The 20246-nt window shown below is 45.2% G+C and overlaps 1 protein-coding gene across 1 annotated transcript; it reads right to left on the bottom strand.

Moving 5' to 3' along the window:
- Positions 1-538: 538 nt before the first annotated feature.
- Positions 539-19217, bottom strand: NDUFA10 (NADH:ubiquinone oxidoreductase subunit A10). Its single transcript, XM_044304278.1, has 10 exons — positions 19070-19217; positions 16793-16961; positions 16446-16661; positions 14602-14688; positions 11093-11214; positions 10921-11000; positions 10777-10831; positions 9403-9488; positions 1323-1431; positions 539-818 (listed from the first exon to the last, which is right to left on the bottom strand). Exons 1-10 carry the CDS (start codon positions 19130-19132, stop codon positions 750-752), a joined length of 1056 nt encoding a protein of 351 aa, XP_044160213.1. The 5' UTR covers positions 19133-19217; the 3' UTR covers positions 539-749.
- Between the last annotated feature and the right edge of the window lie 1029 nt (positions 19218-20246).

Here is a 20246-nt window from a genome sequence, read left to right as displayed (position 1 = left end):
GGCAAAGACCATAATCAATCATGTTAATGCTCCGTGTCTCTGCTGTCCGGAACAGGGCTTGGCTCCCTTTCATGCAGCGGATTCCACGCACGGCATCCGCTCGTTTGAAAGAGCCCTTAACCTCTTACAATAAAAGAAAATAAAAAAGGCTATAAACAAATGATAAAATAGAGATACAGAGAACTGTTAGAAAATGTATTTTTTGTTGACTACAAATACTATATCATTTTGTGAGGAAGTGCAATGCTCGAGTCAGATAGACTTGACCTTATACCTTTTCGGCCATGTCTATTTTACTTGCAATCCCTATAAAATAAAAATTCGGGAGCATTTTTACTTAAAACTCCTATTTCGTGCAGTTCCTGTTATTCTTTAAGGAGATATATGAATACATGTATAACTAGGCGCTACCAATTCCCCTACACACTGACCGTGTCAGACTGCAGTAACCAGTGATTATCTGTGTGCCAAGACTAGCACCTAGATGTAAATCAGGTAAATTCAGCTAATGAAAACGTAAAAGGCATTAATCCAAAACCAGTGTCAAAGAAAACATATTTATTCATATTTGAGGTTGATAGTTGCAACGTACAGATGTATTACGTTCCAGGCGATCCACTGGATTACTTGGGGCTTCACCCTTACTACTCCCTCACTCCAAATAGTCTGATCTAAAAAATATTGCCAGTCATTGCGGTGGAAGCATTAAAGGGAGCAGATACTGTGGACCAGAAAGGCTTCACAATTGTTCACTTCAGCCAGATGTACTTGTCCCCGATATCTTCGTTGTATCCTTTTGCATATTTTCTTCCTGGCAGCTGCAAAAGAAACTTGCGAATCGTAAAGCTTACCCATTACTTTAAAGACCATTCGTGAAATGAAATAAAATAAATAAAAAAACTTGAACATTTTACATTTCAGTACAATTTATGAAACATTAAATGGATCTGTTAAAAATATACAGCGTGTCCCAAAAAAACAACAAGCCCCCATATGACTATGCTGCCGAAAAAATGAAAAGAAAACCAAACCAAAAAGAAATTATGGGTCTTGGAAGGCAGGGATGAAAAAAAAAATTAAATGTTGCAGCCAAAACTGTTTGCATGGGAAAGGGTTAAAAGGAAGATGAACTGCAAACAGGCAATGAACTAGAAAAAAAAAAAAAAGTGATACTTTTCTAACCCGCTACGGTACGGCTACATAAGGGCGGATTTGACTATTCCACAGAGAAATTTCCACTGTGGACTGCCTGCAGAATTCATTCACTGCAACAACAATTATTCTTATGCGAATATATGATTAAACAAAAAACTGCTTCTTACACTTCGGAACTGATAATACAGCTTGTCGTAGTCTAGTCCACCCACTGTGACTTCTGGGATGTAGATGGGCAGGTTGAAGAGATTATTAACCTTGCACTTGTCCTGAACCCTGGAATTAAGACAGCACAAGAGACATAATGCTATAAGGTGTGCCATAAGATATAGACATAAGGTATTTACATGTTCTCTCATTTCAGAACTATTTACAGTATACGAGTTGGATTAGGACATATACATACATATATATATATACAGAAAAAAAAGGTTTATAAAGTTCAGCCTAGATATGTGATACGGTGGAAGGCAATGTAAACGGTGTGAGTCACCGTGACCAGGACGTAAGTGCAGTCTGATAAATTTCCTGGATTATATTAACCCCATTTTTTTGCATTCCATAACAATTGATTTTGTCATTACTACCTCTTGCAGGATGACCCCTAGCCAGTTCTTGAAATAAATAGTTTATGTGCTCACCACACAGTTGTCTCCAACCTCCAAGACGAAAAAGCCAAATGTTTCTACTTTTTGTTTGGAGTAAGGCATATAAAAATGGTGCAATGAAAACGTAAAGTATCCCCACTTCTGGGACCCGCTTCTATCTCAAAAAATGGGAGGCCGTTTTGTGCTACAGTGAATGTAAAAACTAGATTTTTAGGGGGTAAAGTTTTGCGGTTCCCTGATTGTCAGGGGGTTGAAGTTAAGCCCACCCTCAGGGACTGCTCCGGCACGTCCCATGGTCAAGGCCTGTGAAACGGATGAGAGACCTGGATTTTTGTACTTGCCGTAAAATCTGTTTCTCTTCCGTTCATTGGGGGACACAGCTCCCACCCAGTTTTTTTGTTTATGGGCCTTTTCAGGCCTATGTGGTTCTGGGTATGCACATAATGTGATTTTCTTATGTCTGGCTTCTCCTACTGCTTTTGCACTAAACTGATTAGCTTGGTCCCTGCAGGAAGGGATATAGCTAAAGAGGGAGGAGCTTATACTTTGTGTGCTTAGTGTCCGCCTCCTAGCGGCAACAGCTTTACCCAAGGCCTGTGTCCCCCAATGAACGGAAGAGAAACAGATTTTACGGTGAGTACAAAAATCCAGGTCTCTCATCCATTTCACAGGCGTTGACCACGGGACGTGCCGGAGCAGTCCCTGAGGGTGGGCTTAACTTCAACCCCCCTGACAATCAGGGAACCGCAAAACTTTACCCCCCAAAGAAGCATCAGAAGAGGCAAAGGTGTGTACTCTATAAAACTTGGAAAAAGTATGCAAAGACGACCAGGTCGGCGCCTTGCACACCTGAAGGGTCGAAGCCCCGTAATGCACCGCCCAAGATGCCCCCACTGCCCGAGCCGAATGAGCAGTCAGCCGGATGCGTGGGGACCTGGTCCTTAACGCGGTACGCTTTCACAATAGCCAAACAAATCCATCTGGAAATGGAAGTCTTTGACGCTGCCAGCCCTCGTCTCAGCTCCTCTGAAATCACAAACAGGGAATCCGTCCACCTGAAAGATGCCGTCTGGGACAGATAGATATGCACTGCATGCACCAGATGCAGAGTATGGAGCGACTGTTCTCGAGGATGAGATGGTTCCGGACAAAATGAAGGAAGAATAATATCCTCATTTAGATGGAATGTCGACACCACCTTTGGCAAGAAGGACTGCACAGGGCGAAGGACCACCTTATCCTGATTGAGGATATGTGAACTGCCGACAGTGCCAGAACCTGCTTCTCCGCCAAGCTGAGAATCAGACCCTGGGAGCCGTGGCCAGGCCAAACGGGAGAGCTACAAACTGGTAGTAAAATGGACCCACTGCGAACCGGAGAAACTTTTGAGGACTGACGCACATGGGAACGTGAAGATAAGCGTCCTCGATGTCTATCGAGGACAGGTACTCCCCCAGTTTCATGGACGCAATGACCGACCTCAGTGACTCCATCCAGAATCTGCGACGTGAAGGAAACGGTTGTGCGCCTTAAGGTCCAGAACGTTACGGACCGTCCTATCTTTTTTGGGAACCTTAAAGAGATTGGAGTAAAACCCCCTGAAAACGGTCTTGCGCAGGAATTGGAACAATCACACCTTGCTGCAGCAGAATGTGAATTGGCATGAAAAAAAAAGAATCTCAGACTGCAGGAGAGGCCAGAGGAGACGACCGAAAAAAAACAATAAAAAAACAATACAGAACAGAGGGGAGGACTTGAAGTCCAGCTGGTAGCCCTCTGCAATGACCTCCCTCACCCACGCATCTGAGACGTGAGATAGCCAAACATGCTGAAACACATGAAGCTGGCCGCCCACCCGAACAGAGGGTGCCGGGAGCCGCCTGTCATGCCGCAGAGCTCGTAGGGTTAAAGGACTTGGAGTCCTGTGACGGGAATGCCAGGAAGGCCGCGGCTTAAAGGAAGGCTTGTGGCCGACTTATCGGACTCTCCCTTGGGGCCAGATTCCGCTTTTTTGACTTATTAGACTGGCCCCTGTTCTGTGGTACATGGGTGCTCTTACCACCTGTAGCGTCCGAAATGATCTCATCCATGCGCTTAGCAAAAAGTCTGCTGCCGGTAAAGGGGAGGGCCGTCAGGGTCCGCTTTTGAAGCATTATCTGCCACCCAGCAAGAGAGCCATAGGGTACGGCAAATAGCCACCAATGGGGCTGAGGAGCGAGCCATAAACCTGGTCGCGTCCAAAGGATGCTTCACAAATATATGCACTGGCATGCGAGAGCTGCAGGGCCACATCTGCAAGTTCCCCCGAGGGGACTCCAGAGTCGAGACACTGACGTAAATTACTTGCCCACTCTCCCATAGCCTTCCTCACCCATGTAGAGGCAAACACCGGCTGCAGCGCTGTGTCCACTGCTTCAAAGGCAAACGCTTCCAGCTTCTTATCTTTGATAGAAGAAAAAGAAGCCCCATTTTGCCATTGGCAAGGTACTATGTTTAGCCAAGCAGGAAACTGGCGGGTCCACTATAGGTGGAGCCGACCATTTCTTAGTCAAATCCTGGTGGCTGGGGAAACACTTGTGCGAAAGACGGGACTTCCTAAAGGAAACACCCGCGCTGGCAGATGACTGAGCCTGATCCTTACCCTGCAACGTCTCAATAACTGCCGTAATTGAATTGTCCACCATGGAGCATAGTTTGGGTGACTGAACCTCCAGTGAGACAACATCCTCATCTGACCCTCTCTCCTCGGAACATGCCTCTTCAACTGAGGACATGTCAGAGTGAGACTCTAGCAGGAGGAGGAGAGGCAGAGGACATGGGAGACACAGAACCCCTTTTGGGGGGAGGAAGTTCTGGGCCATTTTGTGGTGCGGCCACGATGGGCACGAGCCCCATGATCCCCAGAGTCGGACCGGTCAGAGGATTGCCTTGCCGACAAATGCCCCAATATATCCACCATAGTTTTGTTGGTACTGAAGACATCCTGAACCATCCTAGACTGGGAACGCGCCCATTCTGATTCTTGCCTAGGTTGGGCAGCGGGAAGCAATGGGTCTGGAGCCGAGCCACTTGATGGCGTTGCGGCACACGCAAAGCAGAGGGAGTCTGACTGAGGGAATGGAAATTTTGCACGACATGATGCGCAGGCAAAATGACGCACCAAAGGGATCGCCTTCTTCGGGACCTGGGTTCAGACATAATGACCCCCTTGTCACCCCAATAAGGCAAATGGGAAGGTTAGGCCCTGCAAGAAGGGCCAAAGTACTCTTACTCAGCCTGTGTCCCTCCAAACGACAGTCAGACCCTCATTTCCCGCCAGGAGCTTTAAAAATCCGGAAGTGGGCGGAGTCCACTCTCCCACTGCTCTGCCGCTGACGTAGGGGGCGGGGTGACAGGCCTAGCCCCCCAAAATGCTGCCGGCTCCAGCAACCGTCCATCCTCTCAGACCACGCCCCACACGCTCGCCGGAACCACGCCGGCATTTTCGGCCATCTCAGATACTGGCCAGGGACAATAAGCCATGGGGGCGACCCTGCATGAATAGGATGCACAGAAGCCGGGGCCTTCATTAACAATGGCCTCAGCTGCCCCAGAACCGATGTGCTGACCACCTACAAAGAAGCCAGCTACCCCCTTGCTGCAGCAGCGTCCCAGGTAAATTAACCCTTTAAAGGAGATTTCTGACCAAGTCCACACGTGGGGAGGAGGGGATACTGGCCAGGGTACTGGAGGGGGTGCCAGAGGGGGCACCTAAGGGGCTACGGGAGGGAGGGTGGAGAGAAGCACTGCTCCTACTCACCTGTCCGAAATCTTCTGCCCCCCTGGCTCCAGCCAGATCACCACCTTCAGTGTGCGGACCCTTGGTGAGGGACGCTACACCAGAAACAGAGGGGACTTTCGCTGGGGCGGCCGTAGGGATGCGATTGCTGGCGGCAGACAGAGGTTTTTACAAGAACCTCTGGTCCTCATTTTCTTCCGGAGAATGGGAACGAGCAGGGGGTTTGGGTGACCCCCTGGTCTCCCGTCTCCTGGTTGGGAGTGCAGGCTATTTAAAAGACTGCCTGAAGCTTCCCGCTGGAAAGCTGCAACGAAGGAAGGTCTGCCTCCTACAGACACTAAGCTAAAACGGATTAGATTGGTCCCTGCAGGTAGGGATATAGCTGAAGAGGGAGGAGCTTACACTTTGTGCGCTTAGTGTCTGCCCCCTAGCGGCAACAGCTATACCCATGGTTAAAGGGCTTCTGTCACCCCACTAAAGTCATTTTTTTTTTTTTGGGCTAGTTACATTCCTTATAGCGCGATATATGAGAATATAATCGCCTGTGCCGATGACATCACCGAAAGAGAAGACGTCCTCGGCGCAGGCGCACTGAGGGAGTTCTGAGGAGACGAGCCTCCTCATCTCAGAGCGCCTGCGCCGAATGAACAGAGGTGCGCGATTTTTGAAATACTGACAGGGCCGGCCGGAGGAGGAGATCGCGGCTGGCCCTGTCAATCAACACGACGAGGGGGCGTTTTTTTGCGGCGGCTACCAGCAAGTAGACGCCCTACTTGCTGGTAGAGACCTGATTTGCATATTATAAAACTTTGTTTTCTTAAGAAACGGCCGAATGAAAGTAAGTAACAACATTATATTCTCATATATCGCGCTATAAGGAATGTAACTAGCCCAAAAAAAAAAAAAAAAAGAAGACTTTAGTGGGGTGACAGAAGCCCTTTAAGGCCTGTGGCCCCCAATGAGACAGATGAGAAAGTGGCCACACATGCACCACCTCCATTTACTGCAGCTATAAACAGGTACCATTCTTGAAATAGGAGTGGGGTCCCTATCGGACATTTCTGGCATGCGCTTTGGATATGTAAAAAATAAAAAAATTCCCAGATAGAAACAATTACTTAAAAATCTCCGGCTGCATTATGCTAGGGCTGTACTAAAACATTTGGTTGCTGCATTACCTCAATTCTGGTGGTGTAAGTTTACTATTGATGACCTATGTTTAGGAATAGATCGGTCATCCTGCGCCAGTAACAGCTTCCCCTGGCTGAGATCAGGAACCTATTACCTTTTAGGCCTCATGTACACGGCCGTTGCTTGGCTATTCCATGAATTGGGGACTACAATTTGCATGGGCACCGTGCGGCTGCTGCAACGGATCCAGACCTATTCAAATTGAACGGGTACGTGATCCGTACACACAGCAAAAAAATATATAAAAAATCCGCGGACAAGAATAGGCATTTTCTATATAGTGCCAGCCCTGTGCGGTCCACAAAATGCAGAACGCACACAGCAGATATCAGCGTTTTGTGGATCCGCAATTTGCGGACCGCTAAACACTTACGGTCGTGTAATTGAATAGGCCGGGGCTTGCTTGAGGCTTTGACGCCCATCACTGCAGCACTGCATTGTAATATACAAAATTTTCAATTCAGCAATGGATCAAAATCCATTGTTGAATAGAAATGGCAATCTAAAGCCTGCTTGTTATAGTTACCTAGGACGACTTAAAAAGTAAAAAAATAAAATATTTTTTTTTTTATATATATATAAAAAAAAAAATTAAAGGGAACCTGTCATCAACTTTATGCTGACCTCACTGAGGGCAGCATAAATTAGTGACAGAAATGCTGATGTCAGCGGTGTGTCCCTCATAAGCTAAAAGTAAGTGGTTGCTGAGAACCAGCATCATAAGAATTCAGCCCAGGCCTGGAAAAGAGTTAGATCTACCTGAGAAGAGTCTTGGTTATTCATAACCTCCTGCTCTCCAGCCCATCTGCTGATGATTGGCAATCGTTTTTTTTAACACAATAAAAGCACACAGAGCTATGGGGACTGGGTATTGCGGATGTGCTAGCGGCCATCTAGCAACCTATGTCCTTGGCTCTATACACAAAATCCAGATGACAGGTTCCCTTTAAAGTTGAAATCACTCCCCCTTTCCTCAAACTTTAAATAAACAATTAAATATCATAGGCAGTGCTGGACCTGAAAACGCATATATTATAAATTACATATTTATCTCTTACCGTGAACAGCAGAAAAAAAAAAATCTAAATGGCCAATCTGTCATTTTTTTTGTTGCTTCACCTTCCCCCCCAAAAATTGAAAAAAAGAGAGATCAAAAAGTCATACACATGTCACAATAGTATCACTGAAAAGTGCATCTTCCTGCAAAAAAAAATTGCCCTCACAAAGCTTGGTAGATGAAAATATAAAAAAAGTTATAGGGGGGGTCAGTAAAGAGTGGCAGTGAAAAAAAAAAAAAAAAAAAAAAACATATACATAATTCATATGCCGCCTCCTGCAGCAACTATTCCTCCCTCTTAGTCACGCCCCTAAGCGCATCCTGGCTCAGTCCCTCCATCCTTGCTAAGATTACGCCCTGCCCGGTGAAGTCACCGCATTAGAGGGGCGGGGCTTGGCACAATGTGTTGCCGCCTAGTTTCCACCCCTCATTGCGCTCTGCATAATCACTGAGGCTGGCTGTGACATCACCGGGCTCCCTGCGAAGCGGAAGCAGAGGCTTCGCTCTGCAGACAGGGACCAGGTACGTCACTGAATCTTTGAAAAGTGGCCCTTCCGGCAGAGAATTTAGGACAAGAAAACGGGGCATCAGAAAAGTCTTGCAAAGGTACGACAGGACTGTATGTAATATCTATGTGCTTGGTGTTCTCTTATAGCAATGTCCCCAATCCCGGACAAACCCTTTAAACTGCCTAAATTGTGCGTGTACACATAAATAATCTCACAAAAGGGAGTACACCCCTCATGTTTCTGTAAATATTTTATTCTTTCTTTTCATGAAGATATGACACTTTGATACAATGTAAAAGTAGTCAGTGTACAGCTTGTATAATGTATAAACCGCTGGCTACAAAAGAGAGTACACCCCTAAGTGAAAATGGCCAAATTGTGCCTATATTTTGTGTGGCCACCATTATTTTCCAGCACTGCCTTAAATCTCTTGGGCATGAAGTTCACTAGAGCTTCACAGGCTGCTACTGAAATCCTCTTCCACTCCTTCATGACGACATCACGGAGCTAGTGGATGTTGGAGACCTTGCTCTTCTCCACCTTCTGTTTGAGGATGCTTCACAGATGCTCAACAGGGTTTAGATCTGGAGACATGCTTGACCAGTCAAGCACCTTTACCCTCACAATTTCTTTAGCAAGGCAGTGGTCGTCTTGAAAGTGTGTTTGGGGTCATTATGTTCAAATACTACCCTGTGTGTTTTTTTTTTGTTTTGTTTTTTTAACAGGCTTGGGCAGCGCTAAAACCCACCCATTAATGTTGGAGACGTCACTGGGCTCACTGCTAAATGGAAGCCTCTGCCTAGCAGTCCCCATGGAGAGCCCAGTACATCACAGGATTTCCAAAAATGCCTTTGCCATGCACGATTCAACGCAGGACAAGGGAGAGCATTGGGGGATGAAATGCTCCAATGCTCATATCAGGGGGGCCGGACAGGTGAAGATGGGACTATGTCCGGGTTCAGCTCAGAACCCAGACAATTCTTTTACGTGTTAAGTTTGTGACCAAGGAAGAATTTCATTTGAGGCATTAATTTCCTGGCCTCCAGCTTTTTTAATAAACCCATTTTAAAAACAAGTATACAAAACCAGAAGATCAACACTCACAGAATACGCAAATGATGGAAGGTGACATCATTCTGTTCTGTCCATGGAGCTTTAGTAATTTTTACATATTCAAGGTCTTCAACAACCTGCAAGATAGATACACCTCAATAAGGACCTCCACACCCCAAAAGAGAGCCGAATGCATGGTTTAAACCTTCTACTGGCTGTAAAGTTAACATTAATGTAGCAAAAGCTGTCACACAAAATGCAGATAAAAATATACAGAAAACGTACAAGGTCTTGTGTCATAAACCGCTAAACCAAGTTACAGATCTCATTTTGTCAAAAGAAAATCAAAGCAGTGATGCGATTAGATGCCATGGGCAACTGCTACACATTCTACCTCCACTTGTTTTCATATGTGAGGCCCATAATGTCTCTGTACTGTATGTGAACACATAGTGAATTCACCCCTACACCCTAATCAGATCCTGTAAGCTGTAATGTACAGCATCGGTCGTGTGATTTGAGCACTGCTAACATAATAAAACGTGCCAATCTTATAACTAGCGACGCATGCTCAAAAATACAGGGCCAGGCAAAATGACGTACCTAATGCTTGGCCTGTCATTCAACTGTCTAGAGAGGGATTAGGCAGAGAAAGGAGTGGAGCTTGGGTGCAAGTCAAGGTAACCGCGCCCCCTTCCCTGCGCCTTCGACTGACAGCTGGCTGTTCGGCAAAGCCAGCCGGCTGTCGGGCATAAGCTCTGTCAGTCACAGCGAAGGGGCAGGGAGGTGGGCACGGTTACCTTGACTTGAAGCAAGGAGGCCGCTGCCCCCTTGACTTCAAGCCCGACAGGAAAATAGCACGGACGTAGGATAAAAGAACGTTTTTCATACTTTTGCCTCATCTGAATGCAGTAAGAAAATCATCATTAGAAACTCACTACTTGAAGGTACTGTTGGCGGTGTGGGATGGCTTTTGCCTCTGACAGGTTCCCTTTAAGCCAGTTCTACTTTACACTAGTTTGATAAATCTCCCCCAGTATGACCCAGCACCTAGGTTTTTATTTCATATTTGCAAAGAATGTTCCCCCATTGACTAGAATTGGGAAAAGCTCACGTAAAAAGCCCCAGTGCAAGTTTGCAAAGAATGTTCCCCCATTGACTAGAATTGGGAAAAGCTCACGTAAAAAGCCCCAGTGCAAGTTTTCTAAATACTTGACTATTTTCCAATTCAGGTGGGAAAAAAAGAAAAGGAAAAAAGTTGAGACACAGTGCTTAAATGACCCATTTAAATACAGAATTTCCCAAAACATGGATCACTTGTCATCTGGTACTATTTTAGAGGAATGTTGGAACCATCAGAATCACCGATCATAGGGCACTTGGTTAAATTTTTACTGAATTTCCATTCATGTTCCCCCTTCTTACCTGATCCACAGTCTGTGCTTCAGCAGCAGTGTACTGCAATACCTCTGATGTCTCGCTAGAATAGAGGGAAGAAAAAAAATAAGCAAACAACGACTGCATCAGCCAAGAGATCCATAACCTTATGTCGGATTTTAAGACTCCTACCTAATTTGTGGGAGGAAGGATGATTTATACACATCCTCAATATTCTGCAAATAGGAGAGCTCAACTTTCTTCTCAGCTGCCTATAAGAACAAAGGAAAAAGCCATGAGACTAAAAATGCACATGAGAAGACATTACTTACAAGAAAATGAAAAAATACGCCCTGTGATTTACATTTCCTTTTTCTTGTATTTTCTTGTACACATCAGCTGCTGGAACGTCCACATATACAACTACGTGTGGAGGCAGGAACTCATCAATGCTCACATTCTTGATCTCATTATAATGATTTATACCTGAGGAAAACAAGGAGACATTCATAAATGGGTCTATCTGGGACATCACTTCTATTGGTCGCAAGGCCTTTGTACAGCTCAGCCCCATTCAAGTGAATGAGACCAAACTGCAACACCAGGCTAGGGCGCTACACAAGGCATGGCACCCTGCTCGTTACAGTATGAAGTGGCCACAGCGTTCGTCTGAGCACTGCATCCCCTTCAAACAGCTGATCGGGAAGAGGCATTGAGATCTTTGCCTAACGAGAAGGCGCCTGGTGGGGACGGACTTCTATAAAAAGCATGGGGAACTGCTACTTCCGCACCTTCTTACAGTATTTACAAATGCGTACAGTAGTGGTATTCTGCCTTGTTCCATGAGAGAGGCGATAGTTGTAGTGATACCCAAACCAGGTAAAGACCCAACACTGGTAGATTCATATAGGCCCATCTCCCTCCTGACAGTAGATGTAAAACTTTTAGCTAAAGTTTTGGCCAATCGACTAAACAGAGTCATTCACACCATTATTCACGATGACCAATCCGGCTTCATGCCTGGTAAATCCACGGCTTTGAATCTTAGACGGCTGTTCTTAAATCTCCAGATAGAAGGTAGGGATACTCAGGATAATAGGGCTGCGGTGGTCTCCCTTGATGCTGCCAAGGCTTTTGATAGCGTTGAATGGAAATATCTGTGGGCGGTCATGACTAAGATGGGCTTTGGTAATGGTTTTATAAAATGGGTTAAACTTCTGTACTGTGAGCCTAGGGCTAGAATAAGAGTTAATGGTCATCCATCATCAACAATTGCTCTGGAGAGGGGGACGAGACAAGGTTGTCCGTTGTCTCCTTTATTATTTGCGATACCCATTGAACCCTTGGCTTGTCTCCTGCGTTCTACATCTTTGAAGGGAGGGTTATTGAGGGGCTCTATTGAAGAGAGAGTATCGTTATACGCGGATGATATGTTGATATATGTGAATGACCTAGAGAAATATATGGATTCTATAATATCTGTGGTGTCACAGTTTGGTGGCCAGTCTGGACTTCTCATAAATTGGGATAAGTCGGTGATTCTTCCAGTATCCTCTCATATACCGTCACGCTCTGCTGCTTTTTCCGAGCTTAAGGTGGTGCACTCCTTTAAGTATCTCGGAGTGACAGTGTCAATGAACCCTGCAGAGTATATTACTAATAACCTCTTACCTTTGTTAGGGAAGTTTAAAAGTAAGATCATAATATGGCATAAACTGCCTCTGTCATTGATAGGGAGGGGGTAATTTGCTAAAAATTATTCTTATGCCGCAATTGCTCTATGTTCTGCACAATTCACCTATTTGGATTCCTGTGCACTATTTCCATAAAATCTTACGATTATTTCGTTTTTTTCTATGGAAAATCAATAGGGGTAGGATAAAGTATAAAATATTGCAGAGGAACAAAGATGCAGGGGGCCTTGCTCTGCCCAATCCTTTGCTTTATTTCTTGTCGGCCCAATTGCAACATTTTAAGGGTTGGGGAGTGTTGGGTAGCCCAGGTGTGAAGAGTGGTCAGTTGATGGGGTGGATGTCAGATAGATAGGAGGGGTGAAAGAAGATGTAGGGCGTGTCCCAATACTGGTGCTCATGAGAAAGGTATGGAGTAAAGCCAGGCATATCCTAGGAGTAGAGGGATATATTAATATCTCACCTATTTGGAAGAATTTGGCACTTCAGGAGTTAGAGAGCCTGACTGGATTCTCTAGATGGAATGATAGAGGAATATGGAACCTAGGTCATATTTTCTCGGGTGGGATATTAAAAGAATATCAGCAATTATGCTCCGAGTTTGGGCTACCTTCCTCACAGTTCTATAGATATTTACAACTCAGGCATGCATTAGATGCTCAAGCCAAAGTGGCTCCAATAGTATTCACATCTAATCATACACTGAACACAGTGGTAGCTGCTGGGTCGGTAAAAGGGGCAATTTCTGTGGTATATCTGGCCCTGTTGGAAGACTTTCTCAAAGGGCATCCGCTAAAAAGAAGGCATCAATGGGAAAGAGATTTGGGTGAGCTCACAGATGAACAATGGTCAGAGGTAGTAGCGCTTACCCCCCACTTTATCTCTTAGTGAGGCTGCACGTCTCTCTCAATTGTATCTAGTACACAGAGTATATAGGACTTTGATGTTTCTGCATAAAGTAGGATACAGGGACAGTCCAGATTGCCTGAAGTGTGGAAATGCTGAAGCTGGTCTTTTACATATGATGTGGTCATGCCCCTTATTGACCTCCTACTGGAAGGCAGTATTACATCTTGTTAATAAAGGTATATAATACTAAGTTTAAGATGGACCCGAAAATTTTTATTTTAGGACTATTACCAGAGGATAATTTACATTCTGCGGTAGCTAACGGGATAGAGAGAATGTTATAGCAGGGGAGGAAAACTATTGCGGCAAAATGGATACAGGAGATGCCCCCGGATGTCTCAGAATATGTTGCTAGATTGAATACAGTAGTTCGCCTTGAGAGGGGAGTGCATCAGAAAAGGAAATGCCTGTCCAAGTTTGAGGCAATTTGGGGCAGCTGGATAGATAATTCGGGATGTTGTAGCCCTTGGTTAGCGCTTACGAGGAGTATACTGTGTACTCGGTGAGTATGTTGGCGAGAGTGATCGTCTGTAATCCTGTAGTGCGATTCTGAATGCGGTCAGTGGGAGGGGTAGCTTACGGCTGGTGGAGTGTATGGTGAGTGTCTGCTAGTGACGGCTGGTAATTGTTCTGTATAGGGACGTGATATGGGTTCGTGGGCTGAATACTGAAACTGTATGGAAATATAGCTAACTTGGAATTGATGCTGTTGGTCAATGTAAAAATTATTGGTACGGCGGTGCCGATACAATAGGAATGTGAGGTAGTAGAGAAGCTATCGTAACTATGTCCTGCTCTTAGAGGGTTTGGGAGGGGGGTGAGTTTATAGGGATATTTGTTGGTGGGTGGTTACGGGATTATGTTTAATATAAGAGTCCTATCTGAGCCTGGAAATTACTTGTAATGTATTTTACAGTCATGTGATATCTATTGTATAAACCATGTATGAATAATATTGTACATGCCTATTATCTGTAACCAATGACTTTTTGATGCTTGGATAGCCGATTGAAAAGAAAATTGATAATAAAAAATTATCCGATTTAAAAAAACTGCTGATCGGGGGGGCTCAATCAGATATTGATGACCTATCCTGAAGAAAGGTCATCAATGCTTAAAACCCGAAAAACCCCTTCCAGCAAAAGGGGCAATAGTATCACACTTACTTCGGCTATAGTAAATACCACAGAAGATGGAGAACCCTGATTTAGCATACACATTACATAAAGGCACTGAGGCAAACTGAAACGTATTTTATTCAGAACCTACTTACATTGTTTGCGGATGTAATTGCTTTTGTGCATGGCCTCAAGGAAAACGTAATCACTGAAAGGCGAACGCTCCAAAACCACCCCTTGACCTGAAGAAGAAAATATTTACACTGTAATCTTCTACGTGAAACTAGACTCGTCTTAACAGCATTTGCTAGAAAACGGAAAATCTGCTTCCCAAGGGCAAAACCGTTTCTTAATGCCAGCTGCCCCAGAATAATGCAGTGTTACACACTTACCATGCAAAAAAAAACACGCTGTGCAAGAGCCTCGGTACAGCCACTTACACGTCAGCGTTTTGGCCATTGATTTGCGTCAGTTATAATGAGCCAAAACCAAGTGCTGGTCAAAAACACAGAAAAAGTGCAAATCTTTCCATTATAGCTTATCTCTGTGGAGGCTCCATTCCTGGTTTTGGCTCACAATCACCGCCAGAAATCACTGCTCAAATACCAACTATGTGAAAGGAGCCTTTGATGCACCTTTAATGTTGTCAATGGTTTTCTGAAAGTTTTTTTTTTTTTTTTACTGATGACCTATTCTCTAGTTATGTCATCAGTATCTGATCAGTGGGGGTCTGTTTGAGAAGGTACCAGAGCTCACAGTAGTGCCGTGGCCTTCTTTCTGCTCCCCAAGTACAGCGCCATACATTGTATACTGGCTGTTCTTGGTATCGCAGCTTAGCCTACTTTCACACTAGCGTTCGGGGTTCCTCTTGCGAGTTCCGTTTGAAGGTGCCATACGGATCTGTACAGCCCCAATGCAACTAAGTTTAGTTGCAATTGGCATTTTTATGACACCCTCACCACTTTCCAAAAAGGAGACATGGCGGGAGTTAGGCCATTAACCCTGGCACATTTATTGTGTGTCTCGTCATAAATAGAGTGCTTCCTCCGTGGCAAGACTGGCATAGCACATGCAGGTCTTGATAAATCCTCCCTGTATGTGTCCAGTGTATTCTCTGATAACTCCTATAACCAGTATCTGTTTTGTGCCATTTCAGCTAATGGGAGGGTGGATCTATCCCCATACTATGCTGCACTCACACAGGGCAGGAAAAGCATCACACTGCCATCTATTCCAGACGTCCACCAGATACTTATGGCATACCCTACAAATGTACCAAACAGTCATCAGGCTGCATATTTAAACGGGATGTCTAACAGGGGAAAAAAATGTTGTCCGAAAAACTGTTCTCAGTAAAGTATACAAGAATTATCCATCTTACATTCTTCAAGAAGAAGCAAAATAGGGTATATTTTTAAAGCCAAAAATCTGGATTGCCAGGTTTTATTAATTTCCCTTTTTCCTCCAAAGAATTGGGTTGTTCATAAATGAGGGGGAAAAAATTAATAAAATAAAAATCAGTTCTCACATTCTGAAACCAATGTTTAAAAGGGGTTTTCCGAGACTTTATAACCGATGACCTATCCTCAGGATAGGCCATCAATATCTGATCGGTGGGGGTCCAACACCCGGGACCCCCGCCGATCAGATGTTTGAAAAGGCACGGCGCTCGCAATAGTGCTGCGGTCTTCTCCCAGCTTTCCCTCGGCCATGTGACCATACGTTCATCGATCACGTGTCTTAGATGCTGCTCAGCCCCATAGAAGTGAATGGAGCTGAGAGCGATACCAAAGAGACAGCTATACAATGTACGGCGCTGTGCTTGGTGAGCTGTGAGAAGGATGCGGGGCTCACAGGTGCATCAGTGCCTTCTCAAACAGCTGACTGGTGGGGGTCTCAGGTGTTGGACCCCCACGATTAGATATTGATGACCTATCCTGAGGATAGGTCATCAGTTATAAAGTCTCAGAAAACCCTTTTAAAATAATCTCTTATGTACCTGTGCTGAGCAGATGATTTAGGGCATCAGAATACTGCAGCATGCGCATACAGTACATCCATATCTGCAGGCGGTATGAGTTCCCATCTGCGCATTTGGGGTCCTCATAGAATTTCTCCAGACCGCAAAGGCCAGCAAACTTGTCTGGTAGGATGGTCCCATCACCAGTGAGTCTGTGTAAATAATATTGATCAGCTTCCGGCATATATTTCATACCTGGAAAAATGAAGAAAATTGATTAAAAAAAAAGGAATGTTGTGCCATATTGAAGCAGCAGCCAGTCATAAAAGTGAACAGCAAGCCACAGAAATATCAGCTCAGTCTATGATAATACACAATTGCCTTACCCAGTTTTTCGGCCAGTGCCTGAGCGAGTTTCCCTTTGCCGGAAGCCAAATTTCCATCAACAGTGACGATCTTGCTGTTAGGCCCAAACCGTTTGGTGGTTCTCTCACCCAGCATGTATGCCAGGTAGCCATATTTCAGGCCATGTCTTGAGCTGACATGGAGCTGGGCCTGTATTAACACCAAGCAAGCTTATATTATTTATTAATTACCCGATGGTGGATTTCCATATATCATTAATATCTGATCGGCGGAGGTCCAAGTCCTGGCACCCCCACCAATCAGCTGTGTGAAGAGGAGGCAGCGGCGCTCCATGGCAGCACCTCTTCATCACACTACACATCTTCTCGGAAGTGCAATGTAATACAAGTACTCGCTGCATTCAAGTGAACGGAGAGGGTGCTTGTAATTATACTACACCGCCAGTCCACAGGAGATGAGGCCTAGTGTAAAGACGAGGAAGCGGCGCCTACATGGAGCCCCGTCTCCTCATCTCAAAGCTGATTAGCAGGTTTCCCATCCCCGATCAGATATTGATGACCCATCATGACAATAGGACAACCCCTAATCCATTGTTTACACCAGTCTGAAAATATGACAGAAGTCACACTGGAGCCGTTGGGCATTCCCTTCATGGCTGTGCTCAGTTTGTGGATTCTAGGACCAATTCTATTAGATGTATTAGCAGCTATATGCATATACAACACAGCGCTGAGAACACTGGCAGCAATATGTGTGTATATATATATATATATATATATATATATATATATATATATATATATATATATAGCTATGTACAGTCAGGTCCATAAATATTGGGACAAGGACACAATTCTAACATTTTTGGCTCTATACACCACAATGGATTTGAAATGAAACGAATAAGATGTGCTTTAACTGCAGACTGTCAGCAAACTGTTGTAATTCCTACACCGTTCACCTGATTTGGATGTAAATACCCTCATATTAAAGCTGACAGTCTGCAGGTAAAGCACATCTTGTTCTTTTCATTTCAAATCCATTGAGGTGGTGTATAGAGCCAAAAATGTTAGAATTGTGTCGATGTCCCAATATTTATGGACCTGGCTGTACATACACTACGGCACTGGTCACACTGACAGCTATATACATACACTACGGCACTGGTCACACTGACAGCTATATACATACACTACGGCACTGGTCACACTGACAGCTATATACATACACTACGGCACTGGTCACACTGACAGCTATATACATACACTACGGCACTGGTCACACTGACAGCTATATACATACACTACGGCACTGGTCACACTGACAGCTATATACATACACTACGGCACTGGTCACACTGACAGCTATATACATACACTACGGCACTGGTCACACTGACAGCTATATACATACACTACGGCACTGGTCACACTGACAGCTATATACATACACTACGGCACTGGTCACACTGACAGCTATATACATACACTACGGCACTGGTCACACTGACAGCTATATACATACACTACGGCACTGGTCACACTGACAGCTATATACATACACTACGGCACTGGTCACACTGACAGCTATATACATACACTACGGCACTGGTCACACTGACAGCTATATACATACACTACGGCACTGGTCACACTGACAGCTATATACATACACTACGGCACTGGTCACACTGACAGCTATATACATACACTACGGCACTGGTCACACTGACAGCTATATACATACACTACGGCACTGGTCACACTGACAGCTATATACATATACTATAGCACTGGGCACACTGACAGCTATAGGCATATACTATAGCACTAGGCACACTGACAGCTATAGGCATATACTATAGCACTAGGCACACTGACAGCTATAGGCATATACTATAGCACTGGGCACACTGACAGCTATAGGCATATACTATAGCACTGGGCACAATGACAGCTATTGGCATATACTATAGCACTGGGCACACTGACAGCTATATACATACACTACGGCACTGGGCACACTGACAGCTATAGGCATACACTACGGCACTGGGCACACTGACAGCTATAGGCATATACCAGGGTCACACTATGTACATAGCAGTCCCTGCAGCCACATATGACAGGGGAGGATGAGTCGTTGTCCTGGTGCAGAGTACTACATAGAACACTTGGCTCTAGCACAATGTAATCCCAATGACATCTGTCATGGCCGCGGCCTGCACACCCGGCTGCTGAACACACACTGTTCACTCCTTTCCCGCCATTGTGTCACAGCCTTAGGCTATTCCTCACCACACAGAGGACCCCGGTTCTCCCGGTCACGGCCAGGCCACGGAGCACCGTCCTCCCGAACATGTCTCTGCCCTTCCCGGGACAACCTGCGCCGGGGTCCTTTCAAGAGCCGACGCACAGAAATGACGTCACGGGCCGTCCCGGCCGCCTGTCTGTCTCTCCTTACAGTGCAGCAGTGTGAGCATTGCCATGAAAGCTTCCAGACTTGTCAGTGGACGGTGGGACGTGTAACATTAGTGAGAGTCACAGCTGCAGACCATTGATTTATAGTTTGTATGCCACTGATTAAAAATGGTCAGGAAGAATGTTAGGAGTAGTAGTAGTTACAGAGGAAATCGTATAGAGTGCCCCTCACCCTGTCATAGGCACAGTACAAGAAAGATTTCATCACTGATTAACGGGGTACTCTTGTTATACCTATCCCTGGGGGTCCTAACTCTGGGGAAGATTCACAACCTCAGCCGTGTTAGCCTGTCCCCCCCCCCCCCCCCCCCCACATCATATCAACATTTTTGAACAGAACATATGCAGTTGGTTAGATCTTTGTTAGATCAGGTTAGATCAATCGTTGTTTGCGATCTCACACAGAAGTAGAGATATTACAGGTATTTGCAGGGGGGCTAACCCGTCATCAGCCCCCCCTTATAAAAAAATTGACCAAACGATTAGCTATTTTGGAAGATATTTGTTAGATCTGGTATGATCAACTAGTTGTTTTGTTAGATCTCACATAATTACAGACTTATTAAGTGATTAATGAGGGGGGGGGGGGCTATCCCCCCCCCCTCCCTATGCAATTTTCAGGTAAAATTTGATGCAGGGTACGCGGCCTCCGTTCTCCTGATTGGACCCCCACTGATCTGATAGTTATCCTCCATTCTGTGGATAGGGGATAACGTTCTATAACTGTAATACCCCTTTAACCCCTGGGCTAGACAGGGAGTGAAATTCAGAGTCAGACCCGGCATTTTAACAACTTATGGGTATTCCCATCATAAACAATGGTGGCATATCGCTAGGATATGCCCCCATTGCCTGATAGGTGCTGGGACCCACACCTATATCAAGAACGGAGCAGGGAGCGCTGTGGCTGGAGGACCCCAGATTTCCCGGGGTCCGTCCACCACCGTGCGCTAATCCCCGCCTCTACCATAGAAGTGAATGGGGCCGACGGCCC

The sequence above is a fragment of the Bufo gargarizans genome, chromosome 8 (genome assembly GCF_014858855.1).
Source record: "Bufo gargarizans isolate SCDJY-AF-19 chromosome 8, ASM1485885v1, whole genome shotgun sequence".
NCBI classification, from domain to species: Eukaryota; Metazoa; Chordata; class Amphibia; order Anura; family Bufonidae; genus Bufo; species Bufo gargarizans.
Note: the sequence above shows the minus strand (reverse complement) of the source record. Positions and strands in the feature narration are given on the sequence as shown.